The sequence below is a fragment of the Anser brachyrhynchus genome (genome assembly GCF_964034855.1).
Source record: "Anser brachyrhynchus genome assembly, chromosome: 14".
Lineage (NCBI taxonomy): Eukaryota > Metazoa > Chordata > Aves > Anseriformes > Anatidae > Anser > Anser brachyrhynchus.
The window spans coordinates 20,093,204-20,120,596 of record NC_137709.1 but is presented as its reverse complement, the minus strand read 5'-3'; the positions used below and the strand labels follow the sequence as shown (position 1 = coordinate 20,120,596).

Here is a 27,393-nt window from a genome sequence, read left to right as displayed (position 1 = left end):
AATTGTCATGCTCCTATCTACAAGGAATTTGTGTTCCCCTCAGAAGGGTTTGCCTGGAGTTTTTTATGAAACCCACAAGAGAAAAAACCTCTCTCTGAGCATGCTCCCCAGTTTCTTGGATTCCCCCCACACTCCCCAAAGCATTAGAAATTATTTGCAGCTATGCTCTTTCCTCCTTAGACTTTAACCTCTCCTGACACTTGGAGAAGAGTTCTCGAACATGATGTATTCAAATGTTCATACTGAGCTTGACATCTTTCCTTTAGGACATCTTCAGGAAAGATGATTTCTGCTTGCTGTGATGCTCAGATTAAATTTTTTCCTTAGGTCCTTCTTGCATACAGAAGTTCAGAGAGCCCCTGAGCTTGGAGGAGAGCAGTGGCTGGCATCGCTGGTATGACATCCTCACTAGCAGATGTCCAGGAACAGTCCTGTTGAGATTGGAAAGGCTGAAGCCAGATAACAGACTATCATCACAGGATGGTTGGGGATATAGCTAACAGAAAATGGGGACTTAGTAACCTCTGAATCATACTGAAACGAAGCAGCCATCAAAGGCACCTCCTGTCCTCCTCAGCACACTCCTGAAGACAATCTAACCTAACTGTGAAATAGCTCTTGGCAGGGAAAGAGGATGAGCAAACGAAGCATCATATTGCTGAAGAACAACAGGGGAACAAAAACACAGCCACCAAGCAACATGTACTTATTGGCTTGTTGAGGGATCAGTTTTAATCAAGCTAAAAATGAGGAGCACCTTTCTGTGAAAGCAATGCAGCGAATTAATGCTAGGGAGTAGGGCGTGTATAGGAGGGAGGGTAGGGATGGGCAGCACAGGTCTCTGCTGCCCTTACTGCACTGAGGAAAAACGGTGTTCATTTATCAAACCAAGACTGCGTGGAGGAGAATATGGAGATTTTACTCAAATTAAGCACCCACTTCAAATGTCACCATCTGTGGTATGACATTTAATCCTAATAACATACTTACAAAATAAACTAGTTATGAGCACAGCTTAAAATTTTGCCATGTTAATGTTTGTTGTTTTTTTTTGTGATATGACGTGTGAAATATTACGAATTCATGTCCAGAAGGCTATGAAAGAGAAGCAGCCTAAAGACAGGAATGTGCTAGTTAATGCATATCATAGAAATAATAACCAAAAAAGTGGCAACTTCCCATTCAACAACAACAGCAACAAAATCTTAAGGAGGAAGAAGAAGAATGGCAATTTCCCATTCAACACAATATGGTAAAAAATGTTCATGGTAAAAAATGGCAGGCCACAGGGAAGGACACGACTCTTAGACTGAAGTGACCAAGGAGGACAATGAGAGCTCTTGCTATCTGACCTGTCATTCGCCAGCAGTAGGATAGGTGGCAGAGAAAAGGCAGGAGCTACTTTGGCCAAAGAAACTTGACTTTAAGCTAGTGAGACTTGCTACTACTTAACATAAAATAATGTAAATAACAGTTGAGATGTTAAGGACACCAGTAAGGATCTTTATCATTAATTATTATCTTAATACTGTGTTTTGTTATTTAATTTTTGTGTTATTTTTCCATCGCCAGAAAATATGAATTTCAGATCTTACCATCAGGTGCCTTAAGATATGGTCAGCTCCCTAACACGTTTTTCAGGATACCCAGAGATTACCAGGACACACAACCCAGACGTTGCACAGGCACATGTATGAAGCAGCTCTGCAGAACACAGACAAGGATGCTATGTCCCCTGGTGACCAGAAAGCTTACTGGCAGGCAGTGGAGTAGGAGGGAACATGCGTGAGCCCCAGATGCTGTGAGGGAGTTTGTGACAGTTTGCTGTTCAGAAAGGAACTTACGCTACTAACATTAACTAGGTGCATATGCTAGACTTTTGTTATAAAACATGCAATTCTTTCTAAAATCTCTTGTTTTGACACAAAAAAGTTTTGATACTAAAAAGTGTGCTTTTGCACACAGAAAACAGACACGTGAAATGATTAAGAATTTTTTGTCAGAAGATTTCAGCAAACTGCTATTGTCACTTGTCACTGGATACTTTCACTGTGGAAAAACCACCCGTTTCCCAGATAGCTGCAATTCTAACACTGTGGCACATGTTAGAGCCTGACGAACAACTGACTCTTTTGCCCAAAAAGTGGTTGTCTCTCTCCATCAGCCATAAAAAAGGCCTCAGGTGCTTAAAGACGGGGAACAAATCCAGCCCTAAGTTAGTGCTGGGGCTCATGACTACTGGTCTGTGGTACACTTGCAAATTGCGAAGTTCCCCATTGCACAAGGAAATAACTGCAACTGCTTTTGCCGCTCACTCATTCCACATCTTGGACAAATGGCTTGTGTTTTTCTCCAGCTGATGAAAAATCTAATTATGCTAGTTGTGAGAACGCCATTTATATAAAAAATAAACCAAATTCATTATCATCCATTTGAATTTTCTTAACTGATCCTGCTTGTACTTGAGTAATTGAAACACCTTACTTAAAAAGCAGAAGCCTACCATGAGGTATCCCATCTTCAGGCAGTTGTAAATCACTCCTAATGTGATGCTGTATATTTCTGACATAAGTGAGCACTTCCAAGTACTCTCCTATTTATCAGATTTAGGCGTCTTATGAATGTCGTATTAATTATGGTGCAAAAATGAACTGTAGGCCAAAATCTGCAGATAATTAGAACATGTAATGCAGTGCCAAAGTTAACATTAATGAGAGAGAAACGGTAATACAGACTTAATGTGAGAAAAGGGGGAAAGTGCCCACCTTCTGCAGCTTGGCATTGAATGGTCTCTCTCATCTTACTTTTTTCCCCTGGTGTTTATAAGTAGAAAATGGGCTTAGATGACTGAACAGGAAAGCTCCTTTGTTGATTTGTAAGTTAGCTTAGTTTCTGTCTTTCAGTGCCCAATCTTCTGTTTCTTTTGTGGATATATCAACTATGATAACATAAAGGAGTTACAGATCTGTGATGAAAGAAGTCAAAATCTCTGGACTGACTTGGTGTTCTTGGTTGCTGTGTGGATCCCATGCTTTTGATCACCAGCTGTTGACACACTTCTGTCCGTGATGTCCAAAGTCCAAGGCCCTTTGTTAAGGTTGAGCCGAATGTCCTGCAGTGGAAAATAGGGAAACAGATAAATATCATTCAGGTCAAGTGTCTGAAGGACAGAAACATAAGGAGGCTGAGAAAAGGGAAAGCTCTAAGCTGGCGGAGAGGACAAACAATTAAAGTGACTATCAGCAAAGCCAATGATGAGGTCTATTGGCACATGGAGTAGTCTTTGCAGAGAACCACTGCAGAAACACCCTTTGGATGGACAAAGTTAGTCTGGATAAACTAATGACTGGTGGTACAGTCCTGTATCAGCAGAGGGGTGGTCTGAGGTGGCCAATAATCTCTGTCCTGTCACTAATGTCTCATTTGGACCTGTTAGGGTGAGGAAGAGGCCCCTTCCAGCCCAGGTGCCTGGGGTTCTTCCTGGCGATGCCTCCGTCATCCTGTGGCTCACTCTAACGTGAGATCCAAAGCTGCTTCTCCAGAGTTTGTCCCAGCAGCTCTAAACAAAAAGGAAAACAGCTTTATTTTTAAACTATTGCACCATAAGCTGACGTTTTGCCATCGTCAGTCTCAGCCACCAAGGTGAGAGGGGCAAGGAAGGGCCTCACGTCGTCTCCCTGTTTCAGCACTGCAGTGATGCTTAGCACCTGAATCTGTGTGGGGAGAGCTGGGGGGACCCTGGCAGCTCTCCAGGTCTGGGCAGAGGGGAGCAGTGAGGCTCAGCTGCCCCACACTTCCCCCCCCCCCATGTAGTTTTCCATGTGGGGGGCTTGCAGTTCTCACCCTCCCACCCGGGAGGAGGTGGGATAGGAACTGCTCGTCCTTCCAGCGAGGGGAGTGTGAGATGCATTCAGGATGTGCCGGAGAAACACGGCAGCTATTGTTCTAACGGGATCAAAACTGCTAATGGTATAATGAGGCAGATTATTTTTAAAGTGAGCTTTGTGGTTTGAAAGCTGCCACATTTGACAGCTCGGGAAGGCACAGGCACCTGCTGATGCATGAAAGGGAAAATGCAATGAGGCCACAGGAGCACAGGGGTAACAGCAACAAGTTTATCATCTCCCTGGGAAACAGAAACTTCGTTCTCAGCTTCTAAGTTCTTTTTTTCTTGGTTTCACTGTTTCTTGGGTAAGATTGACAGCAGAGAACAACTTTGACAGCAGTGACAGTATGGTTTCGTTATGTGGTTATTTGATTTATTGAAGGTCTAGATGAGCCCTGTTGGCTCATGTCCAAAAGGCAACCAAGCCATCAGCAGGTGCTCAAGGAGGAGATCTGGTGATCCTCTCCCAAAGCGTTAACTTCCTCCACGTGACCCTGTTTTCTGGCAAATGATTTAACCCAGTCAGCTGCTTGCTCTGCTAAAGGTTTGGTTGCATAAGACAAGCGCTAGGAAATGCACAGACCAACTGATGTACCTCCGCACAGACACAGTCACTCAAGGGATCGCATCCTGCATTTCTCTCTTCATTAGGTTTAACATAGTCATTGTTTGCTCTTCATACTTGAAAAGTTATTAAAACTCAGGTATATCTTAGCAACATCCACGTTACGATCAATAACTGGTCAACAGTGACAAACATCAGATGAACGCTCAGAGCAATCTCCACCGAAGGCAATGGAGAATAAACCTGTTCGGTGGTGGTCAGGGCCAGCACATGCTGCCAGGCCAGCCTCGACAGCTCCCCTTGTCTGAAACCACGTCTCATAAAACTGGGACGAGGAGGCCATCAGTGGTGAGCATTGCTTCAGGGCCAGCAGAAGACAGGACAGCTGCTGGTGGTGGCTCCGCGCACAGGCGGGGCTGCAGCGCGGCCGTCACCAAAAGAAAGAGGCTGTTGCTAAAAGGCACAGAGGAAAGGTGGAATCTAATTACTGCAGTGAGAAACTGGAGGTGCCAAGCCAAACTCAGTCATTGTTTCGTTTCTGCTTCGCTAGCCTGAGAACATCATTACGGTCAGTGAGACAGAGGCAGGATATTCCAAGACTCCGAGGGTGTGAAGGATTTAGTGGAGGAAAGAAGTTCTCCAGTAAATAAAACACCTTTCCTACAGCTGTAGGTTGTTCTGGTCTGGAAAGCGTTTCTGACACTTTTAAATTGAAACAAACTCTTTTTGTGTAAGAGATTAATCGTGGCTGCTGTAGCACCACAGCCCTGAACCGAGCTATAATTTAGTTGCACCAAACACTACTTGTATCTGAAATGACACAAAGTTTGTTCCAAAGAGGCAAAAATCTAAAGACAAAGCATACAAAGGAAGTATTATTGCCTCTATTTCACCCACAGTAGAACAAGGCCCAGAGAAATTGCACGGTTTGCCCACAAACAGGAATTGTTGGAAAGCCACCTCTGCAGCCTGGAGCTGTCCTGAGACCCCGGCAATCTTCTGTAAGCAAGCTCTTAAAATAGATCACTGATGAACTTAGCAGATCTTTCTTGTTATTAGCATGTGCTTAGTATTGGTCTGTTTGCTTAGCATTAAAATACCTGTAGTCATCTTCCTGATTTTAACTTTTGATGTCTATCAAGAATATAAGTATTATCCAAAGGGGTTATTATTCTGTACAAAAATGAGATTTTATGACATCATGGAAAAGGTTGCAACTGGTAGCCAGAGATAACGACATATAAAAACATGTTCCTTCAGCCCTGTTTTTTTATTGAATTTGACTTCTTTGCTTCTTCAGCTTCTTTGCTGACCTGTGTGAAATGCCTTGGCTGACTCAGGCCAGGCTCCTAATTAGTTATCTTCCTTAATCAATCTTTATCCAATATATTTCCTGTGCCAAGTGAAGGGTTGTGTTTAGCAAGCTACCAGAGAGACCAAAATGATTTTCCTCCATTCATGGAAAAAGTCTTCTGAGCAAAAGAGCAGTGTGCTGGGATTACCTGTCGAAGCTAAAGTAGCTTAAATGGGTTCCTATAATTTTTCATAGACCATATTCATTAATAGAGCCAGGCAGTAAAAGGAATAAAAAAGGAAGATGTAATGAACAGTTGCTGTTCCAGGGAAACAAACTGATTGGGTCAAATTCAGTGAATGTTTTCAGCCGGAGATAAAGAAAAGGAAACAAGATCCTGAAGTGTTTTGACATTTTATTTCAAAATCACATTTCAATTTACTATTTGCCTACAATTTCAAAAGAAGTTAAACATCCTCCCTTAAAAAAAAAAAAAAAGAAAAAAAAAAGATATGCTTCTATTGTAAACACAAAAGTAAATGAACTGGAGGATATTTCATTCTAGTTTTGCCAGAAAATAGTTTGAAGCATTTGTATTGTACGTCAAACCAGAGCAGCAGTGCCTGTGTGTCGGTAGGGTCACAGGGCATAATATGCATTATTTGCACACCTCCACTTCTGGAGATAAGGACACCCCAGTGCAGCTCCAGCAACTTGCCCAGAGCTATCTGGGAATGCCCTGACCCATGTTGGATGGAGGTGCTCTGGCAACACACCCTCGGACTGCAGGTCCTGAGAGCAAGTGGGAGCCAGGGCTGCTCCTTAAAAATAAGAGAACAGGCAGCTTCAGCTAAGGAAAACATCCGTAAAGAATGATGGAACAAAGGAAAAAGAAAGGTGAGAAACGAACATATTGGTCGATGCTTTCTTTGTTTTTCGTGACTTGTCAGATGCAAAGAAAGTCTTTTTTATTTTTTATTTTTTTTCCAGGGGTATGTTTCTCTCATTTAAAGGCTTTGCTTACTTGGAGAACTGACTGCTAATTTTAAATCTGAGGAGGCATGCAGAAGTCTTACAAAATGTACTAGAGGCTGGATTATGTGGGCTGGAGACAGCTGTTTTTAAAACCTCTAACAAATTTAGGAGAGAATGATGAGTGCTTAATTCCAGCTCACGAGGTCTAAACAGCATTATTTGATTTAATGATAATTAAGATATTCAGTATAACTGCTCAAGAGTGGAAAAAAATAAACACATGTCAAGAGATAGAGACAAATTTGTATTTATGTTTGCCTACCAAGGGCTTTAAAATCAACATTGCTGTCAGAGCTATCTAAATAATTTAGCAATCCAAATGTTTTCCTGAGGTTGGATTTTCACCATTCAGCTGCACTCAGAAAATCAAACTTTTGGTGATATCTGCCTGGATTTTACCTGTGTTTTGCCACGGGATTGCATCACCTGTGAAGAACAATGGTCCCCTGGCAGCTGCCCCTCTTCATTAAAAAAAAAAAAAAAAATTAAATAGGAAGACTAGGACAGATCAACTATGCTTTCGAATTTGGGTAGGATGTTTTAAGAATTTAGGGATATGTTCTCTTTGGGGATAGACTGAGGTTGCTTGAGAGAAATCCCCCGAATGGGTGGGCTTTACACCCTGACAAAGGAGGTCCCTCCCAGCATCTGAGCAGAAGACACTGGAGGCACAGGAGGGTCCCTGCTGTAAGGCTAGTTGCAGAGTATGGATTTCATTTTCCTCACCACATTACTGTGCTTTCCTGGTCGTGGCCATCAAAGGACAGACAGATGGCAACTGTGCGTGGTCATCTCTTTCTCTGCCAGAGCTGCACTAGGTGATTCAGCACCATCTAGCCAGCCCCTTTGCTCAGACAATCACACCAAACCCTTACGGGCTCTGCAGGCTGCCAGCTGGCAATAACGAGAAATAGCCGAGGAGGAGGAGATGGAGATGCTCGTCTGCCGTGAAGACCAACTCAGCTCCCAAACAGAGCACAAAGCCAGCTGTAAGGACAGCTTCAGCCTCCCCTGATATCCTCCAGTCTGAAATCCTGCCTCCTGCAGCAGCCCAGATGGGAGCCCAGAAGGTCGCCACGTGCAGCTCTGCAGCGATAAAGGACCTGTCTGAGAGTTGAGGCAGTTCCCCTGGAGCAGATCCCGTTCTGTTTTCCCCATTTGTGCTTTCTGTATTTCTCTCTGACTCATCCCTGGGGGGACAGACAGACATCAGGATGTCCCAGGCAGGCGCGGGGCACGACCCACCTTCAGCAAGCTCACCTTCACTAACGGGTTGCAGGTCATCACCTCAGGGAGGATACACAACCAGCTTAAAGCTTGTTAGGAAAACTGTTAGGAAATCTCACAAGTACCTTGCTTGTCTTAGAAACAGGAAGAAACGAAAAGCTCACAGAGAAACAATGGAGCTATTCACCCTGGAAGCGTTAGCAGTATTGCTAGTTTTACAGCACTGAATATGAAATCAATTTAAGTTGTTCAGCAATATTGATACATGTCAACAAAAAGACAGGATGAGTTTGTCATTTTTTGCTCCCGTTCACTGCAGGAAATGTGGTGAGTGGGTGTGGGGGAGTTGCTCTTATCCTGCTGTGATGGTTTTCTGCTAATGGCTGAATGTGGAAGTCCAATTTGGTGGCTGGAACCGTGATTCACTCAGCCCCGAGATTACAGAGTACTGGCAAGCTTTTCATTTCATGGCCTCTACGAAGCCGGTAATTGTGAGACAGGGACAATTCTCCACTGACCTTTTAATAATTAAATATGCAGCTGTACTAAAATCAAATGTTTCACGAAAATGCATTTTATTTGGATCACATGGATTTTTTTTTTCAACAGAAAATGGAAATGAAACAATATGTTTTGTTCACATTTCATTTTGACATATTTTGTGTATTAGGGGTTTAAAAATATATACTTTTGCCTCTTTTAAAATGAAAATCTTCACAGTTTAAAATAGCAAATTCCAGAGATTCCTGGATTTTACGTTCATTTTTCTCAACTTTCTGAATGTTTCTCAAGATTGCCTAGTTTTCCAGAATGTCAAAAGCATCTTCTCAGGGAGCAAATACCACTATCATCAGTACACTCAGCTCCCATATCTCTGGAGGGCACTCCAGTGCCACAGGCATATTCAGTGCTGCTGTACTAAAACACACGCTCTGTGTTTGTTCCTCACCCACTGAGATCCAGGATGGTCCACACCACGTTTCCTGTGTCCTTCTGTCAGAGACAAAGAGAAACTGCACCGCCCTTACCCACATTTCTGTTCTCTACAGGCAATCATTTACTTTGGTTGGTGACTGCCATAAAATACAGAATTAAAAGACTGTTTTCTACCTGTGAAATGTGAATAAAGTAGGCAGATGCATCACTGTCTGGAAAAACTAGCAGTCATCTTAAGCTGTTCTCTCTTTCCCTTTCTTTTATAGAGCATTTATGAATTATGTTGTTTGCATTTATAATTATGGGGCCGAACAGATGGTGGAAGGCTTATTTCAGAATGATGTGTTCATTAGAATAACCTGCTCTGGTCTGCTAAGTGATGGTTAACTGTAATCCCCATTTGATATTGAAGAGAGTTATTTATTCATTCTCTGTAAGTCCATCTGAAAGAAACGGAGCTTTGAGATATGGGCACTATATTGAGCGTGAAGCTACAACAATGGTGCTGCGGATATTCCAGATGGGGAAGCATTGAAGAGTTTTGCAGCTGTGACAGAAAGAAAAGGGGAGGGAAAGAGAAACTGTAGACCAAGATGGATTTTGTATCTAAGAAAAGTTTCAATTCTTTATTCAGTTTGGAAGCTCAATTCCACTAAAATTTGGCTACAGGCAACTGCCACCTGTGCCCAGACACTGGTCCTAGGTGAATGTTAAGTCCCATGAATGTAAGGTTCAATGATGGCAGCTTTCATTATTAAAAATGGAAATATCTGCTCAGGCAAGATAGTCTTCACAGTTTATCACAGAGCAGAACAAAAGTTGGGAGGAATGGGAAAGCAGTGGGAAAGTTGTTTGTGTTCACTGAGAGTTAACATGAAATAGTGTTTTCTGGCTTGTTCAGTAAACATCTTTTCATGGGAGCTGTCTGGGAAGGCGTTAGAGAAGCAGCTCCTCTTCTGAGATGCCGCCTGGTGGGAATCAACATCTTGGGCTGCTCATCAGGAGTGGTGGGCACCCAGGGCTGTGCGAGAGCAAAGGACCTGGCGCAGCCATGGTGCCTCCTGTGCACAGCACCACTCTCATAGCCTTTGCCCTGGGGCCCCTGCAACCAAATCCTGTTACCAAAAAGTTTCCTGGAGTCCTCAGGGAGTTTCCAGTTGTAAATGCAGGGGAAAAAATATTTCAAAGTGTTTTATTTGGAGTGTTGGCAATCAACAACTTACAAAAGGAAAAAATGAAAGACAGATACAGGCAGATAGGTGCTCCCTCACACTGAATTGCCAGGAATACAGTAGTTAAATCAGTCATGCTGGTAAAAGGCAGAGAAAGGCCTTGGATATGATATGGAGTCTGCTCTTTCTTTTTTTTTTTCTTCTTTTTTTCCCCTCACCTTACGAGAAGTTGTAGACTTAATCCAGATCAGAAACAGGGAAAGTATTTGAAGCTGTGAAAACTTTTGGAGAATGGGAAAAGATGCTGCAGATACAGTGCTCATCAGTTCTTGGTACAGTTCATGCCTAAACGTCCCCATACTTCATGGCCATTGTGTCCCCATCTGAGTCCTGAGCTATCCTGGCAGTGCCGACACCAGTTTAGGAGTACAACCCATCTGCCTGCTTCTGTTGCCCTCCCTGTGTCCCCTCTGCCTGGTGAGGACATGTTCTTCATCCTGCAGAGCAAATGGCACGGGAAGCAGGCAGTCACCAGCTTCCAGAACCCGCTGCCACCCCTGGTCCTGCTGCAAAACCTCACACGAGTCCCCAGTAAACATCAGGACAACAGCAACCACCTTCTGCCAGCTCAAAAGTGGAAGCAATTAATCATGTAAAGAGATGTACTGGGAAAGGACTTCTATGCAGAGAGCAGAGACAGCTGTGCACCTACAGCAGGTTTGTGAGGCCATTAATCTGCCTCCAGCCCAACTGAGAGCTTTGCCATGCTTGGACAGTTGTGGGCATTTATTTTTGTCGATTTTTTTTTCTCCATTGTTATTATGGCTCACTAGGTAAAATGATTTCTCCTGGCCAAGGTTGAAGGGACAGAGGCAAAAAGCTAAGCCCAGTATTTGTTCACAGGCTTCGGAAAGTGCGGGAGATGCTGCCACACAAGTCCTTTAGCCCATCGATGAGACAGCTCCAACTAGGAAGGGCTGCCTTTGCTCCCTTGTTATCAGTTTATTTGTTATTAACGAGCAGCATCTACTGATGTGCTCTAGCCCTCGCAGTTCTGGTACCTGTCCAGGCCCCATGCCCTTTGCAGCACCCGGCAGGCCGCAGGCACAGGGAGCCCAAGAAAGGATGGAGCTGGGTGCTCGGAACAAGGACGATGGTGAAATGCAGGGATCAGGCACAGCTCACAAAGAGATGCCCGGGGGCTCAAAGGGCTGCAGAACTGCACGTGGGCTGCCCAGGCACTTCTGCTGGCACAGAGGAGCCATGGGCATGTGTAACCTGTGTAGGCAGCTTCACACCAACGCTGCAAGCATGAAGGGTAGGTAGGAGGCATTCCTGGCAGAGAGCGGATGCCTTCCCATTCCTGGCCGTTCCCCACTGTCCAAAGAACCCCAGGCACCGACCCCAGGCAGAATGAGGCTGTGCGCTCTGAGAGCGGGATGGCACACACACCTCGGGGTGCTGCTTCCCCCCCTCCTGGCTCATCCTGCACCCAAGGGCACAGATGCAACTTCTGGCCTGAGGCAGGAGCCCTACCCCACACTGCATTGCCTCTGAGACAGGCGTGATGCCAGGCGGCAGAGCAGGACTCGGTGGAGGTGGCGACTCTTGCATTACAGCTGGGAAAGCCAAAACCCAGCATTTGTTTGGCTTTGCTTCCTTAATGAATGGTACAAGTTGGTGCAGGGGACAGACCTTCAGGCAACACAAGTGGGAAGGTTACAAAGCACCACTGCATCCCGTTGGTGTTTTCTCCCCAGCTTTTACTGGGTTCCCAGAATAACACTAGGGCTTCTTGTTCTGGTCACGGGCCTACAGAAAGTAAAACCTCATGGCTCCCCTCTGCTATGCTGCGAGCTAGTCCAACCAGTTAGCTAAAGAGCCCACTGGACTGTCAAAAACAGCAGGAGATGCAAATGCAATTCTCTCCAAATTGGTCATCATCACAATTAAAGTACCATTTGGTAAGTGTGTGACTAGCCTGCAGCAGGGCCCCTTTACGGGCTGTAACGCCTTTTTATTCTTGGGCTCCACTGCTGGGTGGTGTTTAGGGTCTGAGTGGAGCTGCAGGTGACAGCGATGACATTGCGCCTCACCCCAGGGGAGGCAGGTGCAGAGGGCGTAGGCAGTGTGGGATGCTGCTTGTACCTGAGCCTGGAAGCTGAACACGCCAGCGTGTACACGTCCTGTGAAGGAACTCATTATAGGCAGGAGGCTGAGCAACTAATTTACTGCAGATAATTTATTTAATGCATTTAAACATTTTAATTTTTTTTCTCCTGCTCGCAGATTATAGCTTCCTCAGATGTATTCCTTGCTCTTACTCAAACCTAGTCGACAAATTTCTCTTGAAACATTCGGCCCACGCGTGCAGGGGCTGAGTGTTGTTATCTGCTTGTGGCCAGTGAGATAAATCCTGTGGTGCAAGGCTCTCAGCTGGGCGAGAGCTGAGGCACACACTGGGTGCTTGTGTAGGTCAGGCACAAGTGAGTTTCAGCTGCCGCTGTTCTTTCTCTTCAAAACTTGCTTTTCATTAATATTGATGCCTGAAAAATTGATTGTTTTCAGAGTGGATTAATTAAGACACGGTGATGTGAAAAAAAGCAGGGCTGCTCTAAACCTGTCCTGGATCTGACACTAAACCCGTGCCATGAGGCGGGTTGCTTTAACCTTTTAGATGAAGGGAGAAATTACCATATGTGCAAACAAACCTGGTCATATACAAACCCACCAGTAGAGGATTCCTTTTACAGTTTCCTGGAGATGTTGGTAAGATTTTGGTAGGGAATCGTGCCAGTATCAGAGCAAGGCTATCACAGCTGCAGTGTAGCTTTCGCACCCTGCGTACAAATGCTCTTTCCTCCTCTCCTACCCATCCTCTTTCCCCACAGGGTAAACAGCTGGAGGTGTTGATCTAACTGCAGAGGCTTCAGGCAAACTGTGCCACGAGAGACCCTGGAACACCCTAATGACTTCTCTTTAGCTTAATGCGTCTTTGTAACAAACAGCACCGCCTGCTAAATTGCTGACCTTGCACACCTGTTTTCTGACTCCTGCAGAAGAAGAAGAAAGGTTTGGCTCTTTGGATATCCTGTATGAAGTCAGCTTTCAGTGCCTGTCTGTCGTGCTTCTGAGCAAGCCGTGAGTTGCTCCGAAACATGTCTGCCCTGTTCACAGAGCGAGGGGTCTCCTGGCTCTCATCCTCTGTGTCACCACCGCTTGCAGCAGGGATTTTGCCAGCCTCAAGGTCTGGTGGCCCTGCCTTGCCCAGTGTGCCACGTCTGACTTGGTAGATGGAACAAAATCCTGTTAAGACTTGTATGCTTCATGGTCGGAGTGTCTGTTCAGTGTTAGATGCAAAATGTCTTTTCCTGTTTCTTACATTGAGTCTGTACCTTGTTGGGAGAACCAGCACATTTTTGGAAAGCTTTAGGATCATTATTTAAAGTGATGAAGTACTATGGGAAGATGTTTCAATGGATATATCTGCATATACAGTGACCTGTATTAAGTCAACCAAACCTGACAGTGTTGAAAACATTAGAGGGCAAATTCCCTTGGGAATATTCACCAGGACAAATTTAGAGAGGCAGTGGATTTTATATCCTGACTTTCATTTTGAGTCCATGGCTGTCTACTGAAATGAGCAGATACATCACTTGTAGGATATCCAGACCATTTACTTCAGGCATCTCAGCAGCATTTTAAGCACCTTACTTTAGGAGCCTAACTCCCAAGTATACTCAATAGAGATGCATGCAGGTTAGTAATGTCAAGTAAATTGATATCATAGTATTGATTTTTGAATATGTATACAATGAGGAGTGCTTGACCTTTTTTTTTCTTAGTTCTTTGGTCTAGTTTCTTCCCATTACCAGCTACACCTTAGAGACATGAAAACGAAGAGGTTCTTGACTGAATCATGAAGATTTTTTTTCCTGTCATGGAGCAAAGTAGGACTTCACATTTGCTTAATGTGGTATCTGGATATTTGGAAGATGTTGTAAGACATGATTCTGGGTTTTCAAGAACTCATTTTACATAAGCCTGTCCTTCTAACTAGCACTGAGAAATCTTTATGTTTTCCATTCCCAGGTACACTGTTTTACATAATGGACATCATCAGGAGCAGGAGAAGCTTCCCATCCACAATGACCCAGAATCCCAAGAGTCCTGTTTCTAGTCACAAACCTAGAAGAGGAATGGCCCAGCTGGAGGAACAGATTCCTTTTAGGGTACCCAAAGGATTCCCAGACAGCAGGACTTTATGAAACCCTATTCATCTGCATTGTCACCGTGCCTCCTGCACTGCCTTTGTACGAATGCCCAGCCACAAACGTGTAGATCCCTGGGGACAAGAGAAGGCACCTGAGCAGAAGGGATCTCTGCATCCACAAGGCTGGTGGGACTACGTGATTGTGGCAGGGCCTTACTCCAGGTGGGAGCACATTTCTGTCAGCGTGAAGAAACACCACCGATACCAACCACCCAGTACAGGGACTCCTGGTACTCCTTTCCAGCTGCAGTCTCTATGAGCCACCTCTCTGTCCTGCAACAGCAAGATCTGAAAGAGCTCTGGCCTGAAGCCCCAACGTTATGTGAGACAACGCTTGCTTTATCTGCCTGCCTGCGACCAGATGCTGTCTGGATAGAAAACAGCGCTGCATTTTCTTCACCCAAACAGGAGGAAGTATTTGCCGTTCGATTATCGTTACTGGTAAAAGGTCAGCAGGAGCTGCTGATTCACCCTGCCCTGCAGAGCTTTCTTTGTAAATGCTTTTACTGTGTTTCCTGGTCAAGTTCCCTGGTGGGAGATTCACAGAGTGTACATAGTGCCTGACAAGCTGCAGTGGGACCTGCAGAGACATTTCACAACTAACAGCAGGCCCCATTTGCTGGAAGGCAGAGGCCACCCTCTGCTATTCAGAGGCCCACGGTTTGGATGTGACCCCCCAATCCCAGCAAGCTGCCAGCGCTGCCCTCGCCTGAGCAAACTTCGGGCATTCTTACCAAGAAGAAAGGTTGGTCAAGAGACAGAGTCAGTCTGTGATAGATCACTAAGTGCCATCCTGAAAAATACACCATCCAAGAAACTTTTCTAGTTACGTTAGGAAGACAGACCCCTACTCATGTTTTCCATCTTCATTTTTCTGTTTGTTTCTGTTCTCTTCCAGCTGAGACAAGTTTCAAAACTTTAAAATATCACCATATGCACATCTGTTTGCAAAAAAATCTCAGTCCCAAAGCTGCTTACTGCATGAAGATGTTGCTATGTTCCTTGTGAGCTGCTTCCACTTTTGCATATAAATAGTAGGCAAGGCTGTAGACTTCACAACTTTGTAAAAATGAATTTTATGTAGTGGGAAATACACAGGACCAAGACTACATGCCTCTATCTTATTTAGTTGAAGATCTAACCCAGAGATGCCACCCTGAGCCTAGAAGATAATATTGTACTTTGTTATATTGTGCAGTCATGTACAGACATTTTTAATGTAAAAAGAAAAGGTGACATTATTTATTATTATTTTTTATCAGGAATGTGTGGGTTTTGTTCATTAAAAGCTTCTAGACCTGGGAGCTTAACATTATATATATTATTTAGTAATGTTTCTGTTGCTATGTGACAGATATTTACTGTAAACAAACAAACAAATCCTGCCTTGAACATAAATGTTGCTCAGTAGGAAAAAAATTGTGCATGATGAGAACAACTGGCTGCTCTGCCATGGTGTCAGACTTCTTCGAAATACTTCTTCCACACTAAACCATCGCCAATAGTTTCGCATCATTTTCCTTTGGGATTCAGAAGAACAGTGGGCAGAAAAGCCCTGGCTAGAAGAAGCCAGACACTTACTAGCGTAGAAAATCCCAGGCACTTAGAAAGAGACTATGGATGTTTGTGGCCGTGCTGATGGGGAGAGGAGAAGTTATTAGAAAAGAGATGGTGAGAGCCAGTAGGTGCCACTTCCAGGGTCATCGTTAGGAACAGTTCTGCAGCGACCCATTTTCACAGGGCTGTGTTTCCAAAAGAACTGTGTCAGTTCAACCCTATTGTTAACACCAAAACACCGGTGGGTGAATAAGTAGGGCATTGTTGAAAGTTTTGGAAAAAAATGTGTCCAAGGCAGCTTCAGCACTATGGTCTGCACCTTGGTAGAACTGCTCACACAAGCTCTGTCTGGATTTGGGTATGCAGCACTGCAGAACAGGTTGTCTTGGCTTCACGCCAAATGCCAAATTTCTTAAAGAAATCCTAGAGCAGCTTTTCTCTGTCCCCATTAAAAGGCATCAAATTATTGGTGGGAGGTTTCTCTGAGCTACATGGAATCAGCTGCATGGGGATGCAATAGCAACGGCGGTCTTTGTTTCTGTTGTTGTCCCTGAAGTGTTGTTCTCTCCTATATTTTAGTGTGTTTTAGTAATATATTCTCCTTAATTTAAAATTAACTTCTCAACACTAAGTTTTATTCATGGGCAATGTTTAGAAGGCTCTGTCAATGGGAGCAGTAGCTCACTAGCCAAAATGGTCAACAGCTCTAACTTAAAATAAATAAATAAAAAATCAATTCTTAACACCATATTTGAATAAAGTACCAAACACCACTGTCCATGTTCTGTCATACCTCTGGCTAATGGCTGGTTGGACTCAGTAAACCTTTCACGAGCCACACAGCAGCTCCTGCTTAATAAGTCAATGATCTCAGCAATGTTCCTGTGAGCCCAGAAATGACATTGTCCATCATCAATAACACCAGTATTTCTACAGAAAAGAGGCTGTCTCATGGAAAGAACCGGTACTTGATGTCCTTCCTCTGCTAGAGGTACCTGCTCCTGTAGCCTCCACGTTCATTTTCCCATTGGCCATTCTGGCTAGTGGTTTCAGAGCCTCTGCCTGTGCTGAATGATGTGTAATGCATTGGCTGGTTCTAAAAATAAAAATTCTTCTCTATAGATTGCAGTGAACTCTAGCTCATGCTCATTTCTTGTATTTTTTTTTCCCACTCAAAACATAAGATGTTACCAGGTAATACTTTACACTCGCCTTGCGATAAACTACTAAAACAGCAAGGGAGAACCTGGCCACATTCCTTTGAAAACACTGACGCGCCCTTGGGTTATAATACCAGTTCCTGATGTTCATCTGCCAGAACAATCTTGCCTCCTGCACCTGCCCTCCTTCTCTTCACACTCTTGCTTAGACTGCTCCTGAGCCATTTCTCCTTGGCCTGGGCTGTGTCCACCTCATCTCTCACTCTTTCACAGCTGTGGGTAAGACTCTCAAGACAGGAATTTGCAAATGGGAATTTTGATATTAGTTTCTGTGGCTCTGTTTCTCTGAGTCTTCCAGTGAATTTGACTGAAAAGGGATCTTCCTTTCTTCACTCATCTTTTCCTTCTCTCTCCCACCATCTCTCACAGATTCATTCTACTAACTACGTATTTTATTTCCGTACATAGTTGTACTCATCAGCAAATTATCACACTGCCACGTTTCTAGTCTAGGAACATTTTATATTCTTTCAAATGCAGTAAGCATCAGAAGTGTTAAGCACGCTGCCTACTGTAGCTGCTTTCTTGGATTACAAGTGATTACACTTTTCCTTGCCAGAGACAAAGTGCTAGCAGAACAGCTAGCTAATAAGAAATTGGCTGGCTGGGCCTTTGCTAAACTGTCTTCAGGAGGCTGTTCTGTCAACACAGCTGTATTGCCATATTTCTCTATTTTTCTAAGCTCCAAAGGAAGCACTTCTGAGATTTTGCATGACATTTGTTAGCAGCACGTGTGCCCTGACAAGCAAATCCAAAGATTCACTGAGGTTACTTGTGTTGGAAGAGGGAAGCAGAGGAACAGGTTGATTACTTCCTGAGGCAGATTGCAAACCTGGTCCAAGGGTAAAACTGTGGGCTGTCTGACTTCAAGTGGGCCCTATAGTGCCAGGGTGCACATCATGAGGTGAGCCAGCCTTGCTACGGAGCGGCTTTCCATGGTGCTCGGTTTCCTTGGAGAGAAACAAAGTCACAGTCATGCTGCAAAGTGAAATTTAGAAGCATAATAAACATGTCACCAACAGAGGGAGGCTGTGCTCACAAAACAGAAGTTTCACAGAAGAGGGCATACACTTTAATTAGCTGATGATCAAGACTGTCTGGAGGGATGCGAAACAATAGCTGGACGACACATGCTCTGTAAATGTCAGTGCTTGAGGCAGTCAGCAGCTGTGCTGCTTAGTGAGATGTGTGGAGATATGGCTGCAGCCCAAGTGTACTAGCAGGTCATGCTCATAAACACCATGCAGAGATGAATCCTTATGGGGAGATGTCCCTTCACAGTTCTTTCAATACTGAATGTATTTTCAGTTTTCAGACTTGAAGAGAGCAATGATTAGATAAAAGGAGAAACCACCTCAGCAGAACAATTGGAAAAATGTTTCAATATATTCTCAAAACCATTTACGCATGGTTCAGAGATCCACTCCGTGTCCTGCTCCTACTGCAGGATCCGATGCCTGTCTAAGCACAAAAAGAAATTAAAACATTTACCAAAGCAGTTTAAAAACGAAGGCAATGACTTCCATTTGCATTACACTGCAGCACACTGCCTTTGTGCCTACACTCCAGCTGTGGTGTATTAGTGCAGCTGAGAAGGGGCTCGTAGTGGAAACAGGGACTGACAGTGCTGGAGCCGAGGGGTATTTGTAGAGATGCGTGGGAAACCCTTACTCACTTCTCACCCACATAGCGCCTGGCTCCAATCTATGTTTTCTACATTCAGCTTGTTTGAATGCTGAAATCCCCCCAAATGTGAATATACAAATATATGCTTCAAGGAGAGACAGAGTACATAGTGTGCACTTGCAGCTTGAGCAGAAAACATAAATTCAGCACACTGAAACCCTCCTGGTGCTCTCTTCTCTGCACAAGTTCAAAGTCAGAGCAGATAGCAGCATACATGCAACCACTGTCTGTTTACAGAGGTACTGTCATATTAACAACCTTATTACTGGTTATGATTATAATAATTATAACCAATAATACTTAAGACAATTTGCTTGCAACCATAGGAGCCCACACCTTGGCCTAATATGCTTGCTTACTTGAAGGAGTCCCAGGCTCAAGAGTCACTATGATGCTGGTCTAGCTTACAGAACAAGCATGATCAACCCAGACTCACACGAGCAATGAAAACCATTATTAGGGTCAAGCTTACTTTGTGCAGTGTGAACGTATGACTACAGAGAGTCTCAGCCTCTCTCTCAAACTGAAGTCTTCCACAAGTCTCTGCTAAAACAAAGGACACTTGAGGGAGAATGTACACTAGGACTGCGTGAGGTAGTCCCTGAAAACTTGAATGTGAGTCAGAGCTGAGAGGGCTAAATGATACTCAACTTGCCTTTGACTTCAGCACACTTCAAAATGGCTTTTATTTTACCCTCTCTTATCCTAATGTTCCCTATGCTGGGATCAAGAACCTTCTCAAAATATCACTCAATTTAGGTATTACTAACAAACAGTTTTTAACCTAAAGATAGTATGACTGAAGGATTGTGGCTTTTACAATCAAATACACTCAAAAATGGCTCTGCTCAGCAAAGATAAGGAAGAATAAAAAGGTATTTGGTGTCTGTCTCACTTAATAATGTGCAACAGAACTAACTGGGTCCAAATCATGTCCGTTTTGTTTCTAGTCCTGATGAAATATACATAACAACGTCAATAAAATGACAGTTTCTTAGAGCAGGCAACCCACATACGGCAGACTCTGAGTCATTCTGAGTTTTCCTCACCCATCTTTGCAAATGCTAAAGCCAAGGAGAGCATTTTCATCCTGTAGCTGTCAACTGTAAATCCTTCAGTAGTTTAGGATCCAATCTTTTCCTCTGCATTAGATTTCCTGAGCCATTTCTGAGTATGATCAAGACAAAAGGCAATACATCTGATTTTTTTTTTCTACTAATATGAACTCAATAAAAATACACAAAAGCTTTTAGTTCCTTCAATTTTTTATAGCTTAAATCTTTCTGAATCCAAAATAATCACATATTTACTCAGCATCTTTTAAAGGCTTACCTTATCATTGGAAATTTTTTTCATAATAATAAAAAAGCAGGTATAATTTAACTAGAATTTACCCAATTAAAATTTTAATGGATCTGCATTCTGCTACTTCCAGTTAAGTTGAACTGAAATTGCCTACGCTCTTGGACTTCCTGTAAAATATATGCTTATTACTTAAAGGATTTCAAAGATTTGGCAGAAAAGCTTAAATTTTAGCATAGTTTTTGTTTGTTTGTTTTGTTTTTTTGTTTTCCCTTTGGTCAATTTACAGAATTCGGTCATTTTTAAACAAATTTTGCCTTCTAAAGTTCTTGAAATCAGTCATTAAAAACACACACACACACACACAAAAGAAAACCTAAATATTTTTCCTAGACTGCATCCGAATGGGTTGCAATGCAAGCTGAAGTTCCTTACACAACAGCTGTAGTACCAAGGTCTGTGCTCTCTTAAAGATGCTGTATAGGAGGCTTCTCGGTCCTCTGGAACACGAGAAAAATTTATTTGCTGGCTGAATAAGCAGCATGGTCAACTTCCTTGAAAATTTCTTCCAAGTCAGGATTAGGGAGGCCCCAAATGAAGACCTCTATCTACCTTCATCTACCTCTATCTGTGTTTCAGCCAGGCAATGATCAGACAGAGTATCAGAGCTAAAACCCAACCCAGCAGCCTTAGTAGTGAATCTTTTTTCATGTTCCTGAGAGCTGAATCCCACCCACCAAACAGGGCTCTTGACGTAATGAGCATCTGAAAAGGCTGTCAAACCGTATCTGCAGTCATCTGCATATCTCTAATCTCGAAATCCAACCCCATTCAAGGGCAGCCCTCTATCCATAAAAAACAGAAAACATAAAGGAGAGTCGAAAGGATTACTGTGATAACAGTACTGTCAGTAACCAAAAACCAGCTATTAATTCAGGAGGTACTTTACGGATTACATGGTCTTATTTTTAAAAAGCTGAGGGAAAAATGTTGCTGCTGGTTTTCATGGCAAAGTGGAGCCCTCATCTAATGAGCCCTAAAAGATGACGCCTGCTTCCTCCCTCCATAAACAAACAGCAGCTGCCACAGCGGGGCTGTCATTATGCTCTCTCACCGTTACCCTCAGACTCTTGGCCACAGACCTCCAGTTCAGCCACAAACCTGGCAGCATGTCCACAGAGCACAGTTATATGCAGCAGACAAACCCTGCCATCTCCTTCTTCTGTACCAGAGCTCCAATGTGCAGCCTTTTTTATATCATTTGCAGCTCTATTTGTAAAGTTTAACATCTAAACTTTGGACCGTCATGGGAGATATTTGCAGAAGGAGCTTGCTGACCTCTTCCATGCCTCTACTTTCTATCCATCTGTCCGATGGAAGCATGGATATTTTAATAGCCCATTGTGTCACAACCCTGAAGATTTTCTTGCAAATGACTCTTCTGAAAAGTGTTCTGCAAAGCATCTCCCTTACCAGAAACCCTTCCTTTTCTCAAGTAGCTCTTCTTCAGAATGGCCTACCCTATCCCTGGAAGCTGGGCTTTGCTTTGGGTCTTTAAATGAAGCACTTCAGAACAAGTCATATTAACTTAAAGCTCCCAGCCAATGCCTTTCTTCTGGGATGAAGCAAGGTTTGAGGAGGATACCTGCAAAAACCATTAAGCACTTCTTGTGTTGCTTTTCTAACCAGTTTCATCTTCCTGCCTCACCTTTCTTTGGAAGCATTTGATACAGTTGGACTGGCTAAACCAAGGTCAGCATCCACAGCTCAGCTGGGCAGCTCCCAACACTGAAATCTCCTTACCCCTTGTCACAAACAATGCTTATCTGTCCATTCACACACGTCATGCCCTCAGACTAAACATGCAGTGCACATGCATGTGTCCACATACAGTGTACATACAAATGTCCTGTTCTCCCCCGACAAGGGATTAAGCTTGAACTGCTTGAATTAGCAAATTAGCAGAAATCTGGGGCAAGGGCAGGAGTCTGCAGCTGTTTTTAAGGCACTAAAGAGTCTAGCAGCTAGAGATGATTCTCATCTCCATCAACTCCTTACAGTTTTTCTCAAACAAAAACATGGTTTCAAAAACCTTTTCTTTTAATAACCCAAACACTGTTTTTGTGTTTCTTTTTCCTAAAATCACTGAAACAAGCAAGAATCATCATACTGTCCATCTCTGAGACGGTGTTCTGTGCTCCTCTCTGTAGGGCCCATGTATCTCAAGCCTGCTTTCTGCTTTCTTCAGGTATCTTATGTACTCTATTTAAATGACATTTCTCAGGTCCTTAGCAGCCCACAGAAGAGCTGTTACCCCTTCTTGCTATGGGAAAAAGCACCACAAAGCAGCTCAGGGACTTGTCTGTAGTGGCACAAGTCATCTCAGACTCACTTTCCAATTAGCAGATGACTAATAAATACCTGCCTTTGGCCAGCAAAATCATCTCCCGGAATTTCTCTCTCTTCACTGGCTGCAAGAGAAGACCCCGGTGACTATTGCACTATTATATTATACACTCTATAGGCATACAAATCTAGCAGGTATATCCCACCCAGGAAATCTATTGTTGACAAAGGATAAAGTCAGAGCTAACCTAGGAAAGACAATCCTTCAGTTTTAATTATTTCCCTGAAACCACACGTATGGAAAACACTTGGAGGAAGCAGGGGACAAATCACACAATCACATCAGTGTTTCCTGTCATTTTCCTTCCCTATCAGATTTAATGTTTACAAAGCTGTCTTTGAACTGCAGCAAACAGCTTGCTTTGATATCCAAATGCAAATATCACTGTTTGTTAAGTGGGCTGTAAATGGCATTCATTGTTCATTCGAAAGAGGCCACACATTAACAAAGTAAAGCTAAAAGCCCCAGCTGGAGTTTTCTCTGTGGTAGAAAGATGAACAGAGCAGGTTCACTCAGCCGTCTTATCTGCAGTGACAGCAGCCAGCTCTTCCTGCCAGAGACCAAAAAGAGAGGCGTCAGACTGGACTTCGGTGTGAAGAGGGAAACCTGTCACATACAGACAGAAGGCATCTGGGCTGCATCCTGAAGAAAGGTAAGCAACCAGCCAGGCCAGTGCATACCTTTTCTTGCCCTCTAAGGCTTGACATGGCAACTGACTAACAGGCTGCCCAGGAAGGAAACCAAATAGAGATGGGGAAAAGATCATACACCCATTGACAACCTGGAAGCTGCAAAGCAGAATTCCTCAAGGCTAGTATATTTACATCGGCGTCCAACAATTTTCCAAATGGTACATGGGATATTTGGAGATATATGTGGGACTTGAAAAAATGCAATAGACAAAGTATCACCTTTCCTAGATACTGCTTCAATCTCTTTTAAAAGAGATTGGAAAAACACTCTGTGGCATGAACGTATTTGGCATGGTACAATAAATCATCCTTCTAGACGTCTAAATAAACTCTATTATAACCTTTGTGACCTCCCAGAATCAAGTTGCTTAAGTACCAACAAAAGGAAAGGAAGTGATCGATTTCCACTGAGTTTACCTAGAGCTCTGAAGAAATAATTATTTGCATCAGCTGTTCTTTGCTGATCATAGCAGCTCCAGAAGAGGTTGTGAACCTGTGCCACAAAAAGGACTTAAAATTCTCACAGCCAAGGAATAAAAGTGCTTCTGAAAAAGAAAAAGTCAAGTTCCACTTCAAGTAGCAACAATAGAGCAACTCTTGACTGTGAACAAACTCTGCTCAAACCTTGATTTCCCCTAAGCAGCCAAAACATTTAAGCCAGAATTTTACAAAACTGAAGAATCTGAAACAATCTGAAACAGCTGACGTGATCTTTTTGGACTTCAAAAAAGCTTTTGACACGGTTTCCCACAGGATCCTACTGGACAAAATGTCTAGCATACACCTAAACAAAACCATCATACGATGGGTGAGCAACTGGCTGACGGGCAGGGCTCAAAGGGTTGTGGTAAATGAGGCCACATCTGGCTGGCGGATGGTCACTAGTAGGGTCACTCAAGGCTCCATTTTAGGGCCAGTCCTCTTCAATGTTTTTATAAATGATTTGGATGCAGGACTAGAAGGTGTTTTGAGCAAATTTGCCGATGACACCAAACTTGGAGGAGTTGTGGACTCGGATGAGGGTGGAAAGGCCTTGCAGAGAGATCTGGACAGACTGGAGAGCTGGGCGATCACCAACCACATGAAGTTTAACAAAAGCAAGTGCCGTGTCCTACACCTGGGACGGGGCAACCCTGACTATACGTACAGACTGGGCGACGAGACGCTGGAGAGCAGCCCTGCAGAGAGGGATCTGGGGGTTGTGGTTGACAGCAAGTCGAATATGAGCCAGCAGTGTGCCCTGGCAGCCAGGAGGGCCAACCGTATCCTGGGGTGCATCAAGCACGGCATCGCTAGTTGGTCGAGGGAAGTGTCCCGCTCTACTCTGCGCTGGTGCAGCCTCACCTCGAGTACTGTGTGCAGTGTTGGGCACCACAGTACAAAAAGGACATTAAACTATTGGAGAGTGGCCAGAGGAGGGCGACTCAGATGGTGAAGGGCCTAGAGGGGAAGACATATGAGGAGCGGCCGAGGTCACTGGGCCTGGAAAAGAGGAGGCTGAGGGGAAACCTCATCGCAGTCTACAGCTTCCTCACGATGGGGAGCGGAGGGGCAGGCACTGATCTACTCTCTTTAGTCACCAGTGATAGGACCCGAGGGAAGGGTGTCAAGCTGAGGCAGGGGAGGTTCATGCTGGATATCAGGAAGAGGTTCTTCACTGAGAGGGTGGTCGTCCACTGGAACAGGCTCCCCAGGGAAAGAGTCACTGCACCAAGCCTGTTGGAGTTTAAGAAGCGTTTGGACTGTGCTCTTTGTCATATAGTCTGAATTTTTAGGTAGATGGGTGTGGTGTCAGGAGTTGGACTCGATGATCCTTATGGGTCCCTTCCAACTCGGGATATTCTATGATTCTATGATTTTCAGGCAATATTGCTTCATATAGTCTAATTCCCAACATAGCCTTTGCACATGAACCTGCTTTCCAAGAAACTGGATTTAGGCTGGGGCTAGCTAAAACAAGGTGGTAGGAACCAGGCAGCTCAGGCAACCCACCAGCTCCCCCTGCCCAGTACCACCTGGGGACAACTGCCTACTGTCCCCAGCCCTGGCACACACCGCATGGTCACCTAGCACTCCCAGTTTCAGTTGGATTAGGCAGGCAAATGGTCAAGTTAGAGAGCTCAAACACAAGCACTAATTAGGCTCCAGATCCTCCAAAGGAGAAATAACGCTCATGGGAAAAGATTTAGTGTAATTTAATCTCAGAGATGGCTTAGCACATGAACAAAGGGTATGTGAATCAAGTTCATGCTTGTTACCAGATTTCGGTTCCCCTGCTCTTGCAGCTCCAGTCAACCCTCTTCGGATGGCAAAATCAAAAACAACTTACAAAAAAAAAAACCACTCATGACTACTGCACCCCCCCCCATCAGCAAATTTGGGCTGATGTCAGAGCAATCTTTACTCTTACCACACATATCCTAATGCAGTGACTCAAGGATCCTCTATGAAAAAAAAACAGAAACCCAAATGACAGCTGCAAGTTTCTGTTCTTCCCTGTGGTAAACAAGTCAAGACATCTTCAGCCCTCACATCTGGGACAGCCTTTCAACTGGGATTTGATGCAGTACCAAGTATGCATGTGTGCCAGCAGCAGAAGGCAGTGACTAGCAAGCAAATTACTGTTTGCACAGCAGATCCTGCTGATGGAATCTATACTCATTCATGTACTGGTAATAATATTTGCAATTGGCGGTGGGAATCTCAAGGCTTTTTTTTTCCTTTGTTTTGCTAAATGAAGGTCAAGCAGGAAAATAATTTTCATCTGCTTCACTCCTTTCCTCAATTTCAGATGCATTTCAGATGCTGAACTTAGTGAAAAGAGCAGGTTCCTTGGCCACATCCCAGATACAATCTCAGCTATCTCCATCACCCCCAGTTCTCATAATACAGACACAATGAATTTAGTCATTGCATTGCCACTCTGTGTAAAATGAGTGTAATGTTTAAGAGGTTAAATCTACTGCAATTTTCAACTGCTTACAGAAAGAAATATTGAATATAAATAAGTACATTATTTGTATAAATACTTCTTCAAAAGGCTAAAGTTAGAGATAGCAGATGGAGATCTGGTGCAATACTCTAGAATGCAGTAACATTTTCCTGTACGTGCTGTATTAAAATGGTAAACATGACTGAATCTATGACTCAGATTACTTGAAACATTTCTAGAGAGGGTCACACTTACATTTTGACTCAATATCATCACTAAATTATCTGTGGTTAAATATACTTGTTACAACTAAACCATTAACTTTGATGCTGCATTAAAGCAAGTATCTCAACAGCATTCAGTTACCTGACACCTATCGCTCCACCCCCATTAAAGAGCAGAGAGAGCACAAGCGAGAAAACACTACTGTACCAAATCTCTTGCTATTTCCATTATGCACCATTTTCTTCCTCTTAACTAATATATTTTTAGTTACCTAGACAATTTCTTGCTCAGGGACAGACACAGAAAACTAGCACTGGCTTTGCTACGTTTAATGGTTTTGCTTCTTTAATTCTGCAGAGCTAAACGTCAGAGAAAACCTTGTTAGTTGCATTCATGCCAATGCTCAAAGAAGTGAAACCATTAACAATGACGTATAAAAGCGTACAATGGTATGAACTAATCTGCTCTACAGCTTTTACCACAGTTGTATTTTGTTAGGCTGGTAACTCTGCAACTTTAAAAAGCATAAATGATAGATCAGGCCACAGCTGATGTACAGTACATCTAAAGGTGCATTCACAGCTGTGTTGTGCATGCAGATACTGTTTAGCAGCACATCAGCCTTCAATAAGTCTCCTGCTCCCACAAGGCACATCACTAAGCACATAAGCCTCTGGTTTAATACTAGCTTGTGTGTTTCTATACTGTACAGATGACATTTATGGAACTGCAGTGTGGATGCATCCACACACAGGTTAGTCACTAATAGACAGTAAGATAATCAATTTTAATTTGAAATTAAGCATAGAGTTTTGCTACACTATGACCGTGTCATTAAAAAACAACAAAAAAGTAGTATTTGTCAGTCTAGGGAAGAACTGGGATTCTTATACTATACAGTAATATAGTATACTATACTATATAGTAATTTCAGCTTGTTAATGCTGACATCTGCCTAAACATGTCAAATCCCTATCAAAA

The 27,393-nt window shown here is 43.5% G+C and overlaps 1 protein-coding gene across 1 annotated transcript in view; it reads left to right on the top strand.

Annotated features, from left to right (window-relative positions):
* Positions 1-15,701, top strand: part of HTR4 (5-hydroxytryptamine receptor 4) — a 64,077-nt gene extending 48,376 nt beyond the window's left edge. Inside the window, exon 4 of the mRNA XM_080554815.1 lies at positions 14,211-15,701. Within this exon, the coding sequence (XP_080410941.1) occupies positions 14,211-14,298 (88 nt within the window). The 3' untranslated portion in view covers positions 14,299-15,701. The remainder of the gene's footprint in view (positions 1-14,210) is intronic.
* The last annotated feature ends 11,692 nt before the right edge of the window (positions 15,702-27,393 follow it).